This window comes from Pleurodeles waltl, chromosome 7 (assembly GCF_031143425.1).
Source record: "Pleurodeles waltl isolate 20211129_DDA chromosome 7, aPleWal1.hap1.20221129, whole genome shotgun sequence".
NCBI classification, from domain to species: domain Eukaryota; kingdom Metazoa; phylum Chordata; class Amphibia; order Caudata; family Salamandridae; genus Pleurodeles; species Pleurodeles waltl.
In genome coordinates, this window is record NC_090446.1 from 1,475,195,943 (window position 1) to 1,475,220,749 (window position 24,807).

Here is a 24,807-nt window from a genome sequence, read left to right on the forward strand (position 1 = left end):
CCCTGGCTTTACTAAGCGTGCTTCTTTTATTCAGCATTTCATTTTTTTGCGCTTGAGAATGCTGCCTGAAAGAGCCCCCGCAGGATGGCTGAAAAAATGGGACTGGCTCATTCATATGTAGTGTGTTGTGGCCAGGAAATGAAAGCTACAATGGCCCTTTAACAAGCCGTTTATCAGCAGCCGCATCTGTGAAGTATGGGCTTGTCACATTCATCCTCCCCAAGTTTGGTGTGCTTGAGGAACAGATTTCATGTTGTCAGTTCCAAATGTATACATTTAAAAATAGCCATGTCAGAATGCCAGCAGTACAGATTGCCTATTTTTGTCAGGGCTCTCCACGCATAACATGTAATTTTTTATGTGGGGTCATCATGCATCAGCTTGAGTTACTTATTTGCCTAGTTTATTGATAGTCCTATAGTTTGCAAGTTGTTGGAAGTTTCTGTAGAAGAAAGGCGTAAAACAGTCAGAATTTACATTTATTACCTTCCAGTATGATCAAGCAAGTCTTGCCACTAGAAGGTTAGCATATTATACAATTTTAATGCTTTAAACATCCAGAAAGTTGGTGTCATGTTCCTGTAGAGCATACATAATGACAGTATAATTTAGTAATTTTTAAGTAGTACTATTTTTTTTTAAAAATCTGCCTTTCAGAAACTCTGCTAACTGAAACACTATGCTCGCTATTGTCGTGTTTCCTGCTCAGGTTCTGACGTTTGCTTTGCATGGAATGCACAATATCCTAGAAAAAGAATACAAGACATGAGAAGCATAGATTTTGTAATGCTATTTGACGCTGATGTAATCCTCAGGTGAATAATTTTTTTCTTAATTCTAATAAGTTGTCCATCTGCATCCTGGGTTTTTAAAAGAACACTTCTAATATGTGTTCAGTTGTGATGTTTTCTTTTCTGTGTGGCTTTTGAATAAGTCACACACACATAGCTTTACCATTGTTTCCCCTTAAGGTTAACAATGTACCTACATATACACCGTACCACATTTTCTATGTGAAAGAATGCTAAAATCCAAAACACAGAACTTTTTCATCACAGTTTTCGTAAAAACCTTGTTATTTTTGAACCTATTAAAATTTAATTTCTTCAGAATTTTGTTCCATTTAGTTTGAGTGTGCCATGGCCGCACCTTAGACCGATGCCACCCTTGCCAATTAATCATGTTTGACATTAAGGAATCACAAAATAGCGGCTAGGCTTTGCTGATATTTCATGTGTGGGACTGAATTTGAGTCCTACAGCAAGTTGTTCTTCATAACAAGACAATTACAGGAGCCATTTGTTTGTATGATCGATAGCAGCATCTTCTGCTGTGAACATGGACCACCGTTTTCTTTGCCAACAGCTTGCACGTCTCCTTATATCTTTGCACTGTAGAATGGAATTCGCATGACAGATTTAAATTAGGATGCTGAATGGCAATATTTTCATTTTTGGCTGCAGGTAGAGGTAGTAGGTAAATTGTGCTCTAGTTATATGCAGGGCCACTGGAATAATGTGGCATGAAAAGACCACCAAATCATGAGGCGTGGTTGACCAATTGATGTGGCAAGAAAAGTCAAGTTATTAATTTATAATGGCTGTAGCTCTAACTCGAGCAAATGAGAGACCTATTGCATTGTAAATGCTTGTTTCTTTTCCAGCCAGCTGCGGTATCACTTTTCAGTGCTCCCAACTCAGCTCCTCTTGAGTAAAGGGACCTTGTTTGCGTGAAAGAGCCCTCCACCCCATAGGGGGTGCTCTGGCATGGGCGAGATGCTTGTCGGGCTCCGCAAAGCATGCTCTCTGTCCAGGCAGTGCCAGAGGGTGCCTCTAATCAGGGAGCCTTTGCCTGCATTGCGTTGCCCCAGGCAGCCCGAAACCTTTATGCCCTTTGTTGGGGTCTATAAGTAGGAGTATTACTGCTCCATTTCATGTTTATTTGTGACTGCCACACCCCGGGAGTCAGGACTGTAAAATCAACTCCGTTGTGTTGGTTGCTCAGTAGAGCAGAGCTCCTGCCGCCTCATTGAGGGTTTGTCTTTACTTTTTTGAAGTGCGTCTTTATGAGCGCGGTAACTCCCTACTGGAGATGTGCCTGCACATTATGTGCCTTCTCAGTTAGGTCCCACACCCTCTAGCACTGTTGGGACTGGCCCAGGCCTATTTCCCTTTTGGACTGTGAAGGGTATTGGTCACACGTCTGTGTCTCAGATTTGCTGATTGGTTAGCGTTATAGCCCACATTTATTTGGCCATGCATAGGGGTGAGGGGGTGAAGAGATGTTAAGGAGGTTTCCCTTCTCCACTTTGAACAATTTTGCGAGGCTGTGGGTGCCTTCATTCAGCAGGCGGTCTCATTGGCTATGGTTCCTTTAGAGAAAAAGATCAAGCAGCTGGCTCAGACTCAGTAAACCAGAGCTCCACTGCAAGCCTCTAAGTGCCCTGCTGACCAGGCTGTTGATTTGGACGCTTGTGCACTCCTGCGAAGGGCCTTTCTGCAGACTGTGCTGCAGGCACCTTCGGCGGGGTTATTAATTTTGCCTCCAGCCCCCTGCAGGAGATGTCTTTCAGGGAAAAATCAGATGGGGAGCCGGGCCCTTCTAAGCCATGGCACACGTCCTCAGATTAATCTTTTAATCCAAAGGACCTTTAACCGCCTCAGATTCCTTTGTCGCCGATATGCTGGACCCAGATGAGCTGATCCACCCTAGGTTTGCTCTATGGTCCCCTAGTGAGAAGGTGGCAAAGTGTGTTGTAGGTAGACTGCGTAGACCTCTAGGCAAGGAGGTTAGGGCCTGCATGCACGCAGAATGCCAGCGCATCTTCTTTGAAGCATGGTGGCTTACACCCCCTAGATAGATCGCATGGTCACCTTATTAACAAAGTACATTGGAGACCCTAAAAAGGCCCTACACCGCTCTTTGCGGTCTTGTCAGGGCATACTTCTGCAACTGACGGGTCCAATCACCTAGATTTCTCCAGAGGTTCTTTCCAGGTGGGTCCCCTGTCATTTTGTTGGGCAATGCGAATTGCATGATCTCGACAGATTGTTCGCTGTTGATCAAGGTGATTTCCAAGGTGGGCTCTTTGGCTCAAGGAGGTTTGTTTGGAGACCCCTTTACTAAAGGATTGGGCAAGTTCGCAGCCGTGTTCAATTCGTTGGTTAAGGCCCAGACCTCCATAGAAAAGATTTTCTCCTAAGATTTTTGGTGGGCGTGGAAAGTGGCGCTCATCCTGCCGATTTAACTCCAATGCTGCTCCAAAAGGCCAGGACTCTTCGCCAGGGGCAATATCAAGGCACTACAAGATTTGACAATTTATATCCCCCCCCCCCCCCCCCCCCCCCAAAAAAAAGATTCCAGCATTTCTGTGGTGGCAGAGGAGGTTGTTGTGGACGTGCCCAAGGATCTGCACTAGGTAAGGACTCTCTGGTCTTCCCTGGTAAAGCTAGGGGAAAGATTTATTTGCGCAGAATTGGATGGAGGTCACGTCCGATGCGTGGGTCCTGCAGATGATCCCCGGTTTTCATCTAGAATTTGTGGGGACTCCAGTGCAAGGGTGTTCTCACTGTACTAGTTGCTTTATCATAATTTCAAGATGAAGGTAATCCATCTTCTGAGGGATCTTCTGCATCCGGGAGATTGGCTGGTCCACTTGGATCTGAAGGATGTGTATCTCACGGTGCCTACCTACCCACCACATCGCCGGCTTTTGCTGTTCCTCTGGAACGATCAGGTTTCGAGATTTGACCATTGCCCTTCGGTCTATCCTCTGCCACTTGGTGTTTTACCAAGGTGCTCAAGCCAGTGGTGGCTTTCCTCCATGCCAGAGGTATTCGGTGGATAGTGTACCTCAAAGACATTCTCCTGCTGGATCAGTGTCCTTGTGCGCTCTCCTCTCATCTCCAGGTGGCGGTGGATTTGCTGAGTCTGGGATTCTTAATCAACGAAAGCAAGTCCCTGCTGATTTTAGCTCAGAAAACATTATTTCTGGGATTTGTGACAGACTTCCGTGGGTCAATTTTCAGCCTTCCAGGCAGGAAGATGGCATGTCCAAGTCCGAGGCATCTTACAGAAAGCTGGCTCATATGGTGGGCTCTTAGCATTTTCCTTACAAGCGATTTTTCCCGGCCCCTTTGCAATACAGAGGCCTGCAGCGCTTGAAGGCACAGTATCTTCGTCAGGGCGCAGCGTATTTGACGAAAGTTCTGATTCAGAGGAGGCCAGGGTCAAAATGCAGTGGTGGCTGTATCACATAGAGGCCTGGAACGGGAGAGCCCTTTTCAGCTCCGCTCCATATTTGGTGATCGAGTCAGATGCCAGCAGACTGGGCTGGGACGGCAGCTGCGGTGGTGTGTCCACAGGACTCCGGGTCATTTGCGACTCGCTGGTGAACGCAGGACAAAGTGAGTTGCTCAGTGTTACTTGAAAGGGGGGGGGGGGGGGGGTGAGTCCAAGGTCGAAGATGCTGGCAAACAGTTTCTTGGCCTACTGCCTGGAACGCAGCATTTTGGTAACAGCAGAATACCTTCCAGGGAAAGTCCAAAGAGATCACCAATTGGTACTCCCGTCATCTTCAGGATCTCAACATGTTGCAGCTGTATCTGGAGGTGTTTAGATTCTCAGCAGTCACTTGGGACCCTTCTTAGTGGATCTCTTTGCTTCTCGACCATCGATTGGACAGGTTCTTCAGTTGGAGGCTGGCTGCATTCCTCCAAGATTGGAGTGGGGAAGAGGGATCTGGTTTCTCTGCTTGCAGTTTTAGTGCGAATGCTCACCTAGGTTAGATGTCTACAGGGGAACAGCGCAGTGATCAACCGATTTCGAGATTGCACGTCTGGTTTCTAGTGATGATGGAACTTTCCTAGGATTTTTCCACTCCGTATACCCCTCAGGTGAGGTATTCTTTGGGATCCATTGGGGAATCCTCAGCGCCTGGCTCTGGAACAGAATCTGCCACTCACGGCATGTCGGATTACCGGTCTTGATGGAAAATCAATGGACTTTCCGAAGAAGCTCAATCCCTTTTGTCCAAACTTGGGTGGAGGCCACCATTAGGAGATACCGGAGTACCAGGGGCAGATGGGTTTGTTGGTGTGTGCATAGGGACACTGATCCCGTGGCATCCAGATTTCTCATTGTGATTTTTTTTTTTTTTATCTACGCTGGTGAGCAGTGCTACGGCTTACAGGTCAGTAAATGATTTCCGTTTGCCTACATTATCAGGCCTTCTTCCTATAGAGGGCTTTCCAATTGGGGAAGCATCCTTTGGTAAGGAAATTGATGAGGGGAATGAGATTATTGGTTCCTCTGTCTCCCAAGTATTCTTCTCTGAGGGACGTTAATGCAGTCCTTAATGTGTTTCAGTCGTGGTCAGGTAACGAGTATATGGCCAGAAAGCAGTTATACGCTAAGTTGACTATGTTGCTGTGCTTGAAATCATGCAAGCGGGTGTCCTGGATATTATAGGTAGGACGTTTACCCCTGAAGGGGTCACTTTTCATATTACAATTCGAATGGAATGGAATATGAGAGTGGTTTCTTATCCTAGGTTTATTGATACCCCGAAGTTATGCATGGTTAAATGCATATAAGCTTATGAAGCCTTAACAGAAAAGTTTTGCCCAGCGGGTGAACTGCAGCTTTTGATAGCCTTAAGCAAACCATTTAAGGCAGTGTCTTCTCAGACCCTAGACCATTGTGTTAAAATGTTATGTGCGATGCAGGCATTTATACATCTGTGTTTGGTGCTAATTGAGCAAGAGGGGCTATGGTCGCTAAAGCATTTTATTTGGGGGCTCATCTCAAAGAAAACGTGAATGTGGCAGACTGGTCTTTTGAGTCCACCTTTAAAACCTTCTATTTTAAACTGGTAGTGGATATGGCTACCTTTTTAGGTGAATGAGCTTTGAACGAGCATAATCCTTGCTTCCGGTCCTGGCATAGAATTTGTACTGTTTCTCCAGTATAGTTTGTTTTAGTTTGAGTAGGATTTCTAATTAGAATGGCTTTTGCAAACTTGTTTTTTTTTGGTTCTGTTTATGAAATTGGCTCTAAGCAGGAGTGAGACTCAGTTGGGAAGATCTTCGAGGATGGACAATGTTTTTCACTCAAAGAAAGAGGGGGCGTAAACAGTGACAATGGACTATATGCAATGAGCTGTGTGTTCATTGGTTATGTTTTTTGATTTTCCTGATGGTTTTTATGGGAAAGGTAGTTTTGTTTTATGGCTGCTGCATAATAAAAGTGAAGAAAGATGAGCATAATCCTCGCCTCCGACTCCTTAGTAGAACTGAAACTTTCCGTTAAGAAAGCTAGGAAATTTTATATTCAGCCGTAAAAGTCTTGCATTACAAAGGGCGGGCCTAAGCCTCTGCTCAGAGGCTAGAAACATGGTCGAAAAGAAAGAGGTTTACTTTCAGGAGCAAAAATTGCTGTTTTTCTCATTGTATATGAAAAATACATGTATTGTGTTCTCATCTTACAAAACTACTAAAGTTTTTAATGGTACGGAAACTATGAAAAACTCCACTTTATAATGTTTTAATTAGTTCCAACTAACTTTATGTAGTTTCACTTTGCAGACTATAGCACATTTCAGATTTGCATCATTTCTGTTTCCTTCAATTATCATCAAGGAATTTAGTGTCCTCTTTTTCCAATTCAGCCAATTATAGGTCATTTTCACAGCCAACCAGTCTTTTTTTTCTTTTGTCGGCAGTCATGAAAATCAAATTACAGTTGATGTCACGGAGAGCCAACATGTTTTGATAAATCATCTACTTCTTCGAGGCTTATTTCTCATTCAGTCACTTTGCTCTTTAATACCCCATTTTCTCATTTACGGTGTATTCAATGATTTTTTTTTGTATCAAACTTTTGTAACAAGAATAAAATTAATGTATATTTATTATACAGTATGAACACCAGCAATTTTTCCTCCGCGAAGTAAACTCTCTTTTTGATTGAATGCTTATACCAGTTGAATAGCTGTTTTTCTTTGGGGGGATATGCACAGGGGCCATGAAAGGTTACATAAATCCAAATTATTATAATAGATTAGCATGGTACTAGGACTGTTGTGCCAGGGATATTAAAGTTGTACCTGAAAGACTATTCTGTTTTACCCCATTTTAGTTTTTTTGACACTAATGTATGTATGAGGGAAGCATCCAGAAGCCTGTACAAAATGAGTCTATACTAGCAACATGGACTTTATTATTTTGTGACTGGGTTAAATAGAAAGTTAATTTACATATTTTCCTGTGCAGTTGATAACATGTTTGTTTATTGCTACATTGCACATGTTACCACGATCCACACCTGCCTTGACTCCGCTTTTTTTTCTTTTCTCATGAGTGAAACTAACGTTTTTAATAGAGAGAAACTGCATAGCAGTCTGATTTAAAAATCAGGTTTTCTTTCTCGCTTCGATCCTATGTTTATCTGGCTTCAGCTAGCGGGAAATTGTGTAGCAGATTTGTAAGACAGAGCAAACATAAGTCCTCAATTGTTGTTTTTGTTTAAAACAAAAAAAAAATAAGATTTCTGAATTTGTGAATATATAATACACTGCAAGGGAATTCTCTCTGATACCTATAAACATTAGTCAATCTCTGCCTTCACTGAATGCCTGTAACACTTTATATTCAATATTGTTTTTATAAAAAGACATTAAATATATGAAACATTTTTATAATGGGCAATATTTTTGTGTCCTCTTTCCTTTGTTTTTAAAAGCAAATCCAGTCCGAAAAGTAAACCTATTGACTTCTGGCCCGGCAGCACTGTTCTTCTGTTCTTAACCTTAAAAAAAAAAAAAAGAAATGTAGCTTCTGATCGGCTTTGTTTATTTGTTGCTGTTTAACCCAGCACCTTTAAGAGTTTCGAAACTGCCAGCCTTCCCATGCTGCAATCGCATGGTCATTGACGCAGGCTTGGGTTTTTTAAAGGATATACAATAGTTGTAGGATTCTAGTCTACAAGACGTTCTGAGGAGGTAGCAACAAAATTGCGTGGAAGAAGAAGTCTTAATGTAGGTGAATAAGTTAAACTGACACATTTCTCTCGTAGTGGCTATTACAGTAGTACTTCAGTGGTATGAATTGACAGCCTTGTAGCTGCTCTGCAAACATTCCTTATTGTGCAGCTGTAGTTTTTTCCCCAGAGTGGGCAGGGACCTGGACGTACCTGGAAGAGATCGTCTTCCAGTGGTAACACACACCTGTCCATCTAGTTATGTTTAGCTCTGTGGGTGCTGTTTCAGCTCGAGTAGCTTCATTATTTCCAAATTTTTGATTTAGACTGCCTGGTATATTTGGCCTTATCTGGATAAAATTTTGCAGCTCTTTTCCAATACAGAGCAGGAACGATTGTTCCTCAGAGATTGGGTCTGAAAAGAATGTTGAAATGGAAATAGTTTGCTTTATGTAGAATATCCGAAATAACCTAGGTGAGAGGGCTAAAGAAAATGTTGCTTTTGGTGGTAGGTTTGATTTGCATCACAAAATCATGTAAAGTTTTTCAGTTATTTGAAATAAATCTGTGAACAACCATTGTCCTGTTAATCTATTACAGGCATATTTTCTTTTTTTTTAAGTTTTTTTTTTTTAATGGAAAAATGTTGTTTTAAAAGTATTTGATGAATCCTGTACATGCATAGTGGTAACTCGTTTATGGATTCAAATGCAGTCCTCTAGACAGAAAACTACTCTTACTGGTAAGTAACCTATTTTTGTTACCCAACCACTTGTGTAATTCACTTTGAATGATAGGTATATTCATTTATTTTGCTTACTTTTAGGAGACGGACCAAGCGCAGATGAACAAACTGCAGTGGCTATTACAACTGTACAGCAAGCATCCTACGCAGACCACAATATACAGTACCAGTTTCGCACAGAGAACAATGGAGGACAGGTGACTAATAATATGGCCTTCTGATGGCCAGATTAAAGCAAATGGTTGACAAAAACCTATCAAAACACATCTGTCATTGTTGTCCTGATGTGCCAGAGATATTTTGTGCTATATTTCAACCAGGGACTGAACTTCACAGGAAAAATGGTACTCCAGTGCCACCTTTTATCAACCTTAGTCTTGGTTAACATTTTATATTTAAATACATGTGGCTGAAATGTTAGTCTATTGAGTAAAAGAAGTTCATTTTGGAATCCTAGTTCTGCATCGTACACTGCAGCGTATCGGTAGGTCAGTATTTCAAATTTGATATGTGCACCCACTGCGCTTTTTGAAACACAGGATAAAAGACTTCAAATAATAGAAAAACTTCTTTTCAGCATCGTGTTCTTACAGAGCTACTTCTAAATTACTTTGGAAAAAACAGAACTGTAATGAAGGGAATGCAGACAGATAGACCGCAGCTTTGCAGAGCGGAAAATGGCGTCTGTTTTTTTTAAGAAGCCAGCAGCCTTCCATATCGCATCATGTATTGTACTGGCAGTTGCTGAACAGCGCAAAAACAACAAGTGAACGACGGAATGCTGAACATTGTCAAACATTCACCCCCAATACAGTGATCTGGGCCTAAATCCATCGTTTTTTTGCTGCCCATGCCATTCCAGTTTGGACCCAGCCATATGCAAATCAGCCTTGACCCTGTTCCCCAGGGGAACAGTCCAGTCCAGCCGTGGGTCCCTTGCTCACTGTGCCACTGGAATCAAGCTAGCCTGGCTGAAGAAGGGTGATACCCTGAAACCGGCCCCATGATGCTTGTTTCCGGTCCAGGGAGGACCTGGCCTGGCAGTTCGGGCTGGACTGTTCCCATGGGGAACAGGGTCAAGACTGATTTGCATATGGCTGGGTCCAAACTGGGGTGGCATGGTGAGCAAAAGAACGATGGATTAAACCCAGATCTGTGACTGGGGGGTGAGTGTTTTCATTGTCAGCACTCCGTCCATCATCCTTTTGTGTTGGTAAAGTTGCTGAACAGCTCCAGTTCTTTTGAAGGGAATATAGTTGAATTCTCCTACTAAACGTGTATTTTGCTACTGAGTGTTTCTCGTTGGTGGGCAGGTAGTTAATGATTTCAGTGAAGATTCCTACAATGCAGAACTAGGATTACAGGTAAGTAACATTTTCTCTGTGCACCATAGGATCTTTATGGATAGTTGTAAACATTAGAATGTAATAGTAAAGTCAGACCCTAAGTCTTGAATAGAAACATGGATAGCAAGGTACCCCTTGAATCAGTTGAGGGGGGGCTTTCACTTACTAGATTGTTCAAAGGCGATTGGCTAACAGCTGCTTGTGTGCCGGCATCCGAGTTTATACTTTCGCCAAGTGTTACTGTTTGAAGGGATTTCCATGTCGCAGCCTTATAAATTCCAGCAAGTCCTTTATCAACCATGCAGCCATAGCTGTTCCTATTGAGCCATACTGACCAAACAAACTATATGATTTTCTCAAGTCTGTAGCTTTGTGTAAGTAGAACTTCAGAGCGCCACAGATATCTAAAGTATGGAGGGACCTCCCTGCCAAAGAGTTGTAGATCCTAATAAAAATACTGGTCAGGAGATAGGGTTTAGATGAAAGTCGGAGGTAACCTCAGAAGGGAATGAAGGGCGAGTTCTCAAAAGATTTATATCTGAATGAAAAACCAGGAACATCTCTTAAATAATAAACCGTAAGAAATCATATGATAGTATTAACACCAGCGACCAGTATATCAGCTCAACCAGTGGAGCCATTAGTCTTGAAAATGTCACGTTTGTGCTCCGGTTGCAAATTAGTTTACAAATAGGAGGAAGAACTTCCTTCGGACCATCCCAGAAATCCTTTGAATTTTATGGTGAAAATGATTTTTAGAAGGGTCTCTTGACTGCAGGCTGTGAAGGCTGCTAAACCTATTTTAATGGAGCAATATTGCAGCCCTGCCCTAACTAGATGAATTAGGTAAGAGAGAATCACTTTTTCCTGGCAAGTAATCTGGTCCATTTCAAAGCATATTCAGCCCTTGTATCTGGCATTGTTGCTCCTTTAAGGGTGTCCATGCCTTTGTTTGGTAAGTTCAGATAGGAATAATGAATGACTTCAGGAGCTATGCACCCAAATTTAAAGATATTAGGTCTCACTGGAACACATGTCCCTGGAACTTGATTAATCTTTTTGGCTTGCATAGCGTTCTCTTGTCAGGCCTCTGAGACATATGAAGTAGATATTTGAACCACTTATGTTTTGGTGATTCAGTGGCAATGAGAATTATCCTGATCTTTGAATATTGCATTTTCATAAGTAAATATTACATTTTTATAAGTTCACAGGGAATAAATGAAATCCGAGGAAGTACATACAGACAATTTCCTGACCATTTAATCAAAAGGGCATTTGTTTTCTTTTCAGAGGGATCTGATTTCCAATAGAAAGTGATTTCACAGTTTAGATCTTTACTTTCTGCTGTCCCAATTTGCATGTCTGAATCAAGTGACTTTTAAAATTGTCCTTGAAGCATGATTGAAAGTTTCTCACCCGGAGCCATGAAAGATTTTAGGCAAGCTGACTCCATTAATGGAGTTTTTCCCATTGATCATTCCTCTTTGGCCCTTTGGAACATGACATATGAGGGGTTACTCGACCTGGACTTGCGCATTACCTTCACTGATGGCCACTTAAATGATGGCCAGGAAGGTGAAAAGTTTAGTTTACGGGTTGGACACAAATAATTCCATTGCCTGTACTATGAGCACCAGTGTCTTCCTTAGGTGACCTGTCTGAGTGCATTCCAAGGAGGTTATCTGGGGATGTCAAGGCTTCCCTAATAAACATGCCATTAGATGGATCTAGGCCCTTTGGTGAGAATGGTGACCCGCACTTGGAGAAATATAAAAACAACAAATCTTAGTTTGCTCACTGGGGATAGTTTCCTGTGCTTGCCAGCTCCATCATCAATGCAGGAAGTTCAGTGAATACTCAAGGTGCCTTGCCTGTTGCCAGCTGAACCCCCTCTGTCTGTACAGCAGCCACTGCATACTTTTCATGGTGGCCAATGGAGGGGGATATTCCAAGGGATGGGGCCAACATTATCAGTAACACTCCTAGTCCTCTTCACCAGGCACTGTTGACAAACCTTGTAAGTTCTGTCTAATGATGGTTGTCTATTATGGAGTCTGATGGGTGATCGATGTAGTATCAAGGATGGTGCAAGATGACCAGTGTGTGCTCTCATGTGTGCTGAGTGCTAATTTCTACTTACTGAGGAGCAAGGCAGAGTCTAGACCTCAGACATTTGGACTCCCTCCTCAGGACGTAGTTCAAAATAATAACACTTGCTAGGGTTTTTTGGACCTACGATCCAGAGGAGTGAATGGTGGAACTGCAGGGCACTTACATATATGTGCACTATATGGTGCACTGTTCTAACCTTCAGCCATTGTAGAGTATTCCTTTATTGAGGCCTTTCGGCATACGTTTCCCTGAAAGTCTTCATACCTCTGCAATGAACCCACAACTTTGAGGCCTGATGCTGTCGGCGAGTTCTGGCCTTGATGGTTCTGGGGTTGTTTTGGCCTTTGGCATCCTGCCACTGCCTCATACCTGTACTCACATGCAGGCACCTTACATCAAAGTTGTAAATGCAGTGGTCCCAGTGCTGGAAATGCTTTAGGACAAAAGACTCCTGTCTGGTCCGGCCGCTCAGGACCTTCAGTGGTAGATGATGTATGCTAGTCTGACATGCAACAAGCTGTTTCCCAGCTCGTCCAGAGCTTTAGCAATGGATACATTGTCTCTAAACTGAAGACACCTGAAGGTAGAGGTCTCAGAAGGAGCAGTGTCTGCACATAACTCGTCTGAAGCAGAGAGCCTTGTGCTTGGCTTTTCTGCCTTCTAACAAGCAGATCGATTCAGTTGCTGAATGAGCACACAACAGCAATGTAGTGCTGCAACAAGCCGTGTGAAGTATTGTCTCATGTCCCCTGTCTGGAGCCTTTTATGCTGGCACTTTACAGGGTTTGCTTGATGGTCGGTCACCTAGTGGGACCCCCTGCATCAGGGCAGATGAGCTCAGTAGACATCTTGCTGATCATGAGTGGCATCTGCACTTGTCTCAGTAGAGCTATTCGCTACCTCTGAAAATACTCCTGTCCAGCCTTTTGTGACCTGGAGTTTCTATCTCGAGCATGTCTGAGATGTCAACTTTCAGTGGGACTCGGTTTTCACTTGTTCCACTCTTTCCGCAGGTCCTGAAGAACGTCAGGTGGGATTGAGCACAGCTGATTGTTGTAGAAGGTCTTGTACTCTGAACTGCTTATCCTGAGCATTTGCCCTCCACTTCGGCTTCCTATTCGCAGAGCCTGCACACTCAGCAGTAAGGCAGGGCTCTCATGCATGTTGATGGAGCAGAACTAACACAGGCTTTTAACACCTACATATTGCTAACCACTGAAGGGCTCTTCAAGTACCAAATACTATGAACTCTGACGCTATGTAAATAATAAAATTATGATTATGACTGTTAAACTTTTCATCCTTGGCGTGGTCTCCCTTAACTTTTTGCCTCTCTTCCCCAGGTTGTTGATGTGTGCTGGACTCTGATTTTACTGTTTGTGTTACTCTGGGCACTTTACCACTGCTAACCAGTGCTAAAGTGTCAGTGCTCCTTTACAAAATGTGTATGTAATTGACTTCTGCTTGATTGGCATATTTGATTTACTAGTAAGTCCCTAGTAAGGTGCACTGGAGATGCCAGGGCCTGTATATCAAATGCTACTAGTGGGCCTGCAGCACTGGTTGTGCCACCCACATAAGTAGCTCTGTAATCATGTCTCAGACCTGCCACTGCAGTGTCTGTGTGTGCAGTTTTAACTAAATTCGACTTGGCAAGTGTACCCACTTGCCAGGCCTAAACCTTCCCTTTTCTTACATGTCAGACACCCCTAAGGTAAGCCCTAGGTAGCCCCTAGGGCAGGGCGCAATGTATGGTTAAGGTAGGACATATAGTAATGTGTTTTATGTGTCCCGACAGTGAAATATTACTAAATTCGTTTTTCATTGTTGCAAGGCCTGTCTCTCTCATAGGTTAACATGGGGGCTACCTTTAAATCTGATTAAAGTGGGAGTGGATGGACATGTGGAGTTTGGGGTATCTGAGCTCGCAATTTAAAAACACATCTTTTAGTAAAGTTGATTTTAAGATTGTGTTTGAAAATGCCACAGAAAGTAAGCATTTTCTTGCTTATACCATTTCTGTGACTCTGCCTGTTTGTGGATTCCCTGTCTGGGTCAGTTTGACAGTTGGGCTGGCTGCACCTCAGACTAGACAGTGACACAAAAGGAGCTGGGGTGTAGCCTTCATATCCTGATGAACCATCTGTGCTAGGATGGAGGGGAGGAGTGGTCACTCATACCTGAAAGGGCTGTGCCTGCCCTCACACAATGCAGTCTCGAACCCCCTGGTGAGTGTCCGGGGGCCTGGCCAAGGCAGGATTTCACATTCAAAAGAGACTTTACTTTGAAGTAGGCCTACTTCAAAGGAGAAATTGGGTATAAGAAGGGCACCCAAAACCACAGACTTAGTAACACTTCTGGAAACAAGAGGAAACTCTGCCTGGTGAAGAGCCGAGGAAGAAGAGCTGCGCTGCCTGCGACTGTGCTTTGTGGACCTATCCTGCAGTTGCTGCTTCTGCCAGAGTAAGAGGGCAAAGACTGGACTTTGTGTGCCGTCCATCTTCAGAAGAAATCTCCAAGGGCTTGATTTAGAGCTTACCTCCTGCTGCTTGAAGTCTCAGGGACAGCAAAGACTTCTCTCTGCCAGCACCTGGAGTCTCTGGAGAGACTCCTACTCTGCCCTGTGGTGCCCATCCAGTTCCTGGGTCCCTGAAAGGAGAAGCTGGCAGCCTATGAAGAGGTAAATCCACACACACAGCGCCGTGCGGGAAGATCGACGCAACTCCAATCTGCGGCTGAAAAAACTACACTCGCCAGCTCCGCGGCTGAAAATCGACACTCGCCAGCTCTGGGGCTGAAAATCAACGCTCGCCCGAAATGCGACCAAATAGTCAACGCACGGAGCAGGAGGAACGACGCGCAGCATCGCTGATGGAGGCTGGGAGATCGCAACTCGCACTGCGTGGTTTTCGGATCATCGTGCGGCTGGATTTCCGACGCAAGCACTGCTGGGCGTATAAAAACAACGCAAGGCCTTCCTGGACCCGAGAGTGCTGACCGGATCGACGCATCACTCTCCTGCGGAGAGAAGGAACTACGCGCCCCAACCCAATAAAAGGAGAAACGAAGCAAGGTCCCGCTCATGAGTGGAATCAACGCATTGCAAGCCTTTTTTGATGCACACTCACCCGTGCGGGGTTATTTTTGACACACCCAAGGTACATTTTCATGCTAACGGCGTTGGTGTGTGTTTTAAACCACATAAAGACTTTTTGCTTTTTAATTGATAACTTGACTTGTGTATTGTGGATTTTTGTCGTTTTGGCTAGATAAATATTTCTTACCTGTGTTGTCATTTTGTAGTGTTTTTATTACGTTACTGTGTGTGTTGGTAGAAATACTTTACACCTAGCACTCTGAAGTTAAGCCTACTGCTCTGCCAAGCTACCAAGGGGGTAAGCAGGGGTTAGCTGAGGGAGATTCTCTTTTATCCTGACTAGTGAGGGTCATTGCTTGAACAGAGGGAAACCTGACTATCAACCAAAGACCCCATTTTTAACAATTATATTTAGCTAGTCCGCATCTTCGATTGTCACCCTCCTCAGTCCCACCTGTGCACCCTCCATGGAGGCAGAATGTCTTGTAATTTCCCACATGGATTTTGAACATAACGGTATGGTAGGCATGTGCTCTCACAGAATGTAACAATTTTGGGGCATTCCTGAAAACTTTGCAGGACCACATACAGTCCGGCTCGTCAGCTCATCTGTGGCCTGAGCTTTCCATTCCAATGCTTTAGAGTACGTCAGGAAGGCTTAAAGTGTGTTATTGAAAGATGTTTGCATTCTGTAACCGTCGGCCTGTGAAAAGACTGGCCCATTCTGCTCCTTCTTTTCTTTCATCTAAGCATAGAGCATGTTTACCACATAAACTCGATAACTGCATGTGTACTGTTGCACATCAGTGCCTCCTCTATCTGTAACCAACAGTTGCAAAATGTTTCTGATTTCTCTGCTTTTTGTGAGTCTTCTCAAGTTATAGCAGCTGATGTTGCCACTGTGTACTTGGCTTAATTTTTACCAAGTTAGAGTACTATTTGTCCGCTTCTTTGCCACATTATAGCTTAATGTCGAGGGCTGTAGGGATTGCTAAAGGCCCTGAACACCAATTACAGGCCTGAGCCATAGACTAGGGCCTACATCCGATATATCCAGAGGCAGAAGTGCTAAAAGACTATTAGAACATTCTGCCTACTGAGATTATAATGTTCTAAATTAAACCCAGGAGATAAACAAATGTCCCAAACTACTCTGGTAGAGCTCCCATGATACCTGTCTAATAATCTTTAGATGCATATTTTATCTTGGTGTTTTCTAAGAACTCAGTTATGGATTTCTTAGGAGACATTTTAATCCGATTTAAGTTGATGGTATTTATTGGATTTTGATTTGTGATATTGCAAAGTGTATTAATTACTGTAACATGAGATTTGATCATCCACTAACATGATGCCCACTGTGTTTTCCTGTGTCAATGGCTTTGTGATCACACTTTCTGTAATATCACATTGTTGTAATATGGGGCAATGTGATGTCACTTCTGAGGTGTCATTGAAGATCAGTAGATGCCACATCCTTTGATGTCAAAGGGGACATAATGTCACTTCTGATACCATGGCATTTTGATTATCACCCTTGTGGTAGACCCAGGCACATAGTGAGTTTACATTATTTGGCATGGAAAGTTCTTGGAAGCTGTTGCAACAGCCAGAAGGATGTATGAACGTCAAATTAGTTGTACAGAGAAGCCTTACACTTTTTCTGTGGTAATATGATTTCCCCAAAAAAAATCATTCTTCTGTCCTACATAAAGTAGTTTCTGATTTGCGCATCAATGAAATTGTTTTCCGTCCAACTCCTTCCACCATGGCCGAAAGATTTTTGCACACCTTAGATGTACATTACTAGTTAGATGGAACCAAGGGCATGCTTACTGTCAAACTGCTCTTTGAAAAGGATTGAGCTATTCTGTGCAAAGCTGTTTAACATTGACTGATAACATGCTGTCAGTATCCAGTAGCTCTTTACCCAACGAAACCCAACAATCACTCAACACGATAAGCAGTGTTCAAATGTAGATAAACCTTTATCCAGACATTTTCAGAGCCGCCACCTGAAGATCAGTAAACTTTTGGAGAATGTAAACTACAAATCCACTTTCCCTGTGCAGTCTATCAACCTAAGGATTCTCTATGCTTCTGGCCACCTCTTCCAAGTTTGGGTTATGCTTACTGTTGCATTCTGATTTTTATCGAATATTAAAGATTGTTCTTTTGGGCTAGTGGATTCCCTATCCATTTGGGTTTTCGTTCTCACCTTAACACTTTCAGAAATATCTCCATTTAACATCATGTTCAGGTGTAGGTGGCTTCCAAAAAAAAGGATAATAAATAAATAAAATCGCAGTCTGTGTTCAGTTGAGACCAGTAACTAATAACTCGTCCAACAGTTTTTACAGTAGGGCATATGTATTAGAGAATGAGTATCAAATGTGATGTACTCTGGAACTGTATCTCAGATTTTCAAGTCGCATTGGCAGCCAAAAACTGAATGTACCCACAGCATACAAATGCTTCACCAGTCAACACTGGGGACTGGTCTTTAAAAAAAGTTCCATTCTTCTTATCAGCTATCGCACTGACTGGACTTTATTTCCTGTATTGTGTTTAAGGCTTCTCACCCTTAACACCAGTCCCTCATCCTCCTGCCTCGAATTAAGCCTTAGTTGCTGTACTTTGCTACTGCCATAGAGTGATGCACATGTGTAGTAATATTAATCAGTTTTCGTGTTAAAAGATCGCAGAGATGCAGGATACTGCCCCATGACCCCAGGGAGGAAAAGCCACTGCCTACTTAACCTCCAGTTGTCTTTAGCTTATGAATGCATTTAAAGCCAAACCTAAAAAATAAGTACAGATGACAGTTAAAGGAAAAGAGAGAATATCTGTTTTGTGCTTGTTCGATCACTTTGGGATTGTCCCATCATTTTTGCCTTTCTGAAAACCTTAAACAGTTACTTTTTTAATGTCCAGCGCAAATATTGACTTTAACAGTGTTGCAGGAATACTAGGGTGATTGGAGGTTAAATTTAAGGCACTCAAGACATTTTGAAATAATTCTAATTGTTTTGCCTGTGTAAAGGTGACATACAGAGTGGTCCAGGTGACGAATGATCAGCTGGATGGACAAGGGGACACGTCAGGCGCAGTCAGCGTAGTCTCCACAGCAGCCTTTGGCGGAACACAGCAGGCTGTTGCTCAGGTGGTAATAAACATGCTTTTTTAATTTGTTTTTCTGCATTGGAATGTGATATTTCTTTGTATCATCTTTTGAAATTCTGCCTGCCTGCATGACAATGTTATCATTAGAAGTCTGTTGGCTGTTATGTGTCAACCAAACATTCATAATGAGTATGAGTTTGATTACGTGAATAATAGTTTTTGTGAGAAGTGCATTTGTTGTTTTGTAAACATCATAATACCTTTATTTGCCATAAGCTTGGGTTTTAGTTAGGGTGCCTTTTTATGCGTTTATATATTTTTAATGTATTTTTTTGTTATATTTCTTTGTGATATATTTTTGTATATTATATATATTTATTTTTAATTTCTCTTCTCATTACCCTTGGTGGCTGTCGAGACAAATTTTGTGACATAGGTGCTACCACTTGGAGCTTCCATCTCAGAACCTATGTTCCCGTTTAATGATGACTTCACTGATGTCCTACTTAGGTACCTGGTCCAACCCTAGCACAGGGGCTCCTGTGAACAGTATATTTAAACGCTGCCATTGCCCCACATCTGGGGACTCAAGTTTCTTGGCGCAAAACCCCACTCCTGAGAGCTTGGTAGTCAAAGCCTCTACCTACGATGTCATGTTACCTTCCGCTCCCCTGGGTAGGGAATCACATAGGTTGGACTCACTAGGGGAGAAGATATTTTCTTCACCCAGCCTTGCATTGCGGGTTGTGATCATCGCATGCCTTGTGGGCAGTTACTGCCTCACGCTGTAGGATATGGTCGTGCAAGTGCTGCCACAAGTCCTGGAGGAGCCACGGGCTGTACTCTCTCAGGCTGTTGCTGGTGGGAGAGACACAGCAAAGTTAACAATTCATTGCGACTTGATATGACTGACTTGCTCAGTAGATTTCCCCCCCCCCCCCCCCTCCCCCCCCCCCCCCAACAGTGGCTCTGAGGACATCTAGCTTTTCGGGGAATGTCCAGACTTCTTTGATGGACATGCACTTTGATAGTACGTGTCTCTTCAGAGACAAGGCAGACTCTGCACTCAAGCACTTGGGCCTCACGGTGGCACCACATCCCCCCTCAGTTCATTGCTATGGAAGGGGTCTTAAACCAGGTCCATTCCTGGTCAGCCACCATGCCATGCATGCTGCCCAGCCTCTTTATGGCCGACAGACCCACCAATCTCATGGGTCAGGTGGTCTAGTCAGTTCGCCGCTCCCCCTACCTCCTCATGACCTCTCCCTCTAGCGTCCCCCTCTTTTTTTTTTTTTTCCAGCTTCGTCTAAACCCTACTAGTCTAGGTTTTGCAGATAGTCCAAAGGGTTTACTCCCTCTCCTTTGAGACTACCCCTCCGTCCATGCCACCATCCTACAATTGGATGGCAAAGGATGGTTTGTCCCTTCTCCCTGAGCAAGTTACAGCTCTCTTGGTCAAGGGAGCGCTACAGAGCCAAAAGTAGGCTGTGGTTGCTATTCCTGCTACTTTCTGGTTTCCAGAAAGGACACAGGTCTTTACCCTATCCTAGACCTACGACCTCTCAATCTTTTCCTCAAGAAGAAGTTCAGAATGCTCATGTTGGCTCAGGTCTTGTCTGCCCTGGGCCCAGGCGACTGAATGGTAGTGTTGGCCTTGCAGGACGCTTATTTTCAAATTCCATGTCCTGCCTACCCACAGACGTTACTTGCGATTCATGTTAGGCCACAAGCATTTTCAGTTCTCCGTGCTCCCATTTGGCCTTACCAGCACCCCTTGGGTGTTCATCAAGGCGATGGCTGCAGCTCATCTGCCAAGATTAGGGGTTTCAGTCTTACCTCTATCTCAACAACTGGCTGTTGAAGTGGAGTTCTACCAGGCTGTTGTTTCACCTCCAGACCCTCTGATGCTGCACAGACCAGTCTATTAATTTCTGCCTCTCCTTTCTGCCCCTCTCTCTTAGGTCCTATTTTTCATTCTGTCCCTTGCCCAGCAGGGCTTTGTAGAGTGAGTGAGCTGCAGGCATTAGCATTCAAGCCGCCCTATCTTTCTATCTATCCTGTCAGAATGGTGATTCGCACTAGGGCCTCTTTTCTGCCAAATGTAGTCGCACCCTTTCCTATTTCTAGGGGCAGGTACTCCCCGTCCAAGGCCTTAATTTTGACACACGGGTAGTCGGTGTTTTTTAATGACTCTGCTCTTCTGGTCTTCTGGTCTGGAAAATCGTGAAAAGAAACTGACATCTGCACACCTGGGTAGTCCCTATTTAGGACCTGTGACATAATTTTGGCAGGGACGATGCCAATGACTGACGCAGAGCCAATTGCCACCTACTTTCGAGCAGGGGTACTGCTCACAAAAATCTTCCAGATCCAGTCTGATGCCTGTGAGGGATTCAAAGGTAAGGAATCTGCAGCTAGATATAGTCTCTACCAGATAAGGCATTATTGAAGGTAAGTAACTTGCCCTTTTGGTGGATACTTTGTCCCACCTTCCCATTATATGAAATAGCCTTTTTTGTAATCAAAAAGGTGCCAGTTGATGAGATTGCAGACCGTTACCAACAATTATTCACACTCCAAGTCTGAGGGGACAGAAAAAGATAAGCAAGAAACTGTTGTTCGTACACAGGGGTGGCACGTCTGAGGCTTTAAAGAGCTAGCATAGAGCTACATGGCACCAACTTGCAGCATGCAGGAGCATTACTAGAAAACTTTTTCCTGATCCAGCATCTCACCTCAGGAGTATTACAAGGAATTTGCGGTTGGATACAGCATCCACCAGAAAAAGTTACAGAAGGTATTTTTTTTTATCCATTTGGTTTTCTGTTCATTATCAATATGGAACTGCGGCCTACATAAAGCAGCATTGAAGTTTAATACTTCTACATGGGATAGAAAAGCATCTGTACTAAAAAGAGAAAGAACTGTATTACTCTTTTAAGAAGAAAATACATTGTATCTCCCAGCTTGAATAATAAAGCACAGGCATTTCTTTCCTTTGAATGTTATCTCATATTTCGACTCGACGTCCCTTGCATCCTTCTGTCTGAAAACTCTTCACTTACATAGAGGCCTTTTTATTTATTTAATGTTAACACCTACTACACTTGGGGTACCAAACCACTAAACACCTGCCACTAACCATTGATTGAGGACTGGTCATGTGGACATTTGCCACCCACAATAAAGGGAGTTACCCTTTTGGATGAATTGACATAATCTAGCACACTCTCAAGCAGCATACTATAATCGTGCAAAGGAAGTGCCCAGAGACAATTCTCACATTGTAAAATGTCCGGTGTCAGAAGTGGCAGTTTGTCGCACAGATACTGCGTCCGATATTTGATCCTTTAGCCAGATTGGGTTAATGCGTGTGTTCTGACACTGCTGACTAACCTATTTATATGGAGAGTTTTGAAGCTTGATGATATGAAACAATTCAAGCAAGTGAATCCATAAAAGGTACCAGGGTTGAATAATCCTTGTTACAGGTAAGTACATTTTTTGTTCTCCAATATATCTTTAAAGAATACTTTAAATATGACTTAAAAGAATATGGGTAAATAAAAGCAGAAAAAAGATTTTCCCCTTCTCCTTTCTTTACCTCCCAAAACCTATTTGCTCTCAACAATCAATGCCTATTCTTTGCAGGCTGTAATACAAAATCCTTTCAGCAATGGCAGCAGCCCAGCGACAGACACAAGTAGCGGGGAGGCACGATTTGCTTATTTTCCAGCTTCCACTGTGGGAGATGCAACAGCAGTGTCTGTACAGGCTACAGATCAATCACTGGCCCAAGCAGGAGGTGAGATTTGACACCAGCTGTTTAACTATTTTTTTTGTAGTATGTGTTGTTTTGGCAACTTTATTTTTACTCATTTCTCAAACATATGAAATATTTGCTGTATTATATATAATTTAGGTGACACCAAGCTAAGCAGTGGACTAGTAAGCCGGCTAACTCAAAATAGAGAGCCCCTGTAAAGTTGAGTTAATGAACTGACAAGTACCATCAAGTCCCTGTGAAATCCAAAAAATCTATTTTATCCATAAAAATCTGGTTAGCAGCATGTGTTGGGCCATCTACAGCTAATGTTTGGTTTGGAATCCTGCAACTTGTATTTCTTATAAATCTTTTTTTCCTTTTGAGTGTTTGAGGAGTGACTTATTCATCATGCTTTCAGAAACCCACAGTGTACTAAGGTGCTGACTCTCCACCTTAGGTTCCTTTTTTTCCTTTTACCCCCGCCTTCTGGTTCAGAGCTGTTTCTTGAGACTTCACCAGACGGCTGCACAACAACTTGAAAACTGTATAGTAGAGGACAAGATACCAACGTGAAGCACGCAGTAAGATGGAAATTACTCTGAATGGAACTTTAAGAGTTTGCCTTTTCAGTTTTTTATCGCTTGTGGTTTAAAGTTTGCAATTTCAGCCCATAATAGGATCTGCAGCTTATGCTTATCGAGGGGCCATGATAAAGTTGTGAACCAGCATTTTCAATTGTAGACAATTGTTCAACAAAAAATGTATATGTTGGGCTGCTTATACCACAGTCATAAAAAGTTCTGTTCTCTGGAGAACCAGCATGTAGGCAGAATCCAAGCCTGTCTCTCTGTATTACTCTGAAACCTATGGTTTTTTTTTGTTGCTTACCAGGAGCCACAGTGGCTTTCTTGGGACATAGTCCTTCGGTGAAAACTTGTAAATACACTACTTGGACTTACGGGCACATTCTTAACTAAGCACTACTATGAATGTGAAGAGTTAAAAAGATGGCTAAGTGGGTCAGACATTGTTCAACTTTATTCACTAGTTCATCACTGTAGGAAGTTGGCTCTTTCTGTAGCGGACCTAAAGGAGGCATACTGTGCAAAGAGTCTAGGCGAACCCCAAAGGTATCACAGAGACACAAATGACATCCCAAATACACTCTTTTGTGGTAGTGTGGACGAGCAGTTAGGTATATCAAAGGATAGTGCTAAGCATGTAAGGCACACACACGGGCAGTAAGTGAGAGACACGCTAAAAAAATAAATCAGCCACCAAGATATAAAAATAACATAATTTAATATAATTTTAGATATCAAGATCACTAGAATCGGGTGAGTACTTTGCAAGATAGGAACTTTTGGTGTTTTCAAAAGTCGACACTTGAAGTAACATTGCAGCTACAGAAAAATGCGCTGCGCTATGGGAGAGAAAACCTACATGGCAAACAGATGCTTCACAGCAACTTACAGGAGCAATCTTCTAGACTTAAGGTCTGTACAGGGCAGGGTCCCGGGCCACACCAAATTGTCACCTCAAACGGCACTTTGGCGATCAGGTGCTGTTCAGCTTCTGGTGCCCCATGTAGGTCTATGGGGATCAGTCTGGTCACACAGATGCTGCAGGAATGGACAGAGTCCAGTCCAGGTGACCATTCAAGGGGGTTCAGTTCTTATGATGTTCGGGACGTAGGGATACCAGTGGTCCTTTTCTCCTGGGTCCGGGTGCAGAGGTAGTTTGTACCATCAGGTTTACCAGCACTGGTGGTGGTCATGGTGGCAGTCATAGTGTAGGGGGTCCACAGAAACAGGCTGCAGCTGGGGTCCAATCTGGATGAACCAACAAGGGGGCTCAGGTGTCACAAGCCTGTGGGACTTAGGAACACCAGTGGTCCTCTTCGCCTGTGTCTGGGGAGTCTGGATGCAGAGGTGCAGTGGACTGTCAGGTCACCGGAGGCGGTCACCGTGAAGGAGAGGTCTGCAGAAAGAGGCTGCAGACTCCATCGGGAAGTCCACAGTGAGCAAACTCAAGGTGGACTTTGTCCCTGGAGGGCATGGGAGCCACATTGATACTATTGGCCACTTCAACTCAGGCTATGCGGCTCAGGTGCATTGGTGATACACGGCGTCGGGTTTTTGGCGGTCCTGGTCCTCACAGTTCTTTCTTGGGCTGACTGCAGACGCCGGGAAGCATCTCCTCTGCTCTAAAGGAGTTCTTCTTGGAGTTTTGTGAAGCACTGGCAGCGCTCCTGGTTTCTTGGATGCTGCAGTGGCAAGACAGGTCAGTTTCTCAAGGTAAGGTGCAGCAGGCAGGGTTGGCACCAAGTCCATTGCACTCCTTCATTCTCTGGTCGGCAGGCTTCTTGACCATTTATTTTTTCCATTTATTTATTTATTTTTTGTGTCGGTAAAGGTCACTTTTCCTGGTATCAGGGGTCCCCTAAATACTCAGTTAAGTGAAGGGTAGTAGCCAATGGCTACTTACACTTGGGATCACCATGTCCTTAGATGACCTCTTCCTTTCGGTAGTGGGCATCACCGTGTCCCAGAGTTCCTAATTGCACCCACACAAGATGGCGGAATTCCTAAGGCTGTTTTCTTCAGGCTGGTTACCCTAGAGGTGTGTCCAGCCCGGA

At 43.5% G+C, this 24,807-nt stretch overlaps 1 protein-coding gene across 2 annotated transcripts in view; it reads left to right on the plus strand.

Annotated features, from left to right (window-relative positions):
- USF2 (upstream transcription factor 2, c-fos interacting) overlaps nucleotides 1–24,807 on the plus strand; it is a 166,894-nt gene that overhangs the window by 56,977 nt on the left and 85,110 nt on the right. Inside the window, exons 3-5 of one of the 2 annotated variants that reach the window (XM_069201187.1) lie at nucleotides 8,804–8,919; nucleotides 18,324–18,446; nucleotides 22,055–22,208. In XM_069201187.1, the coding sequence (XP_069057288.1) occupies nucleotides 8,804–8,919; nucleotides 18,324–18,446; nucleotides 22,055–22,208 (393 nt within the window). The remainder of the gene's footprint in view (nucleotides 1–8,803; nucleotides 8,920–18,323; nucleotides 18,447–22,054; nucleotides 22,209–24,807) is intronic. The other variant, XM_069201188.1, reaches the window with a different exon arrangement.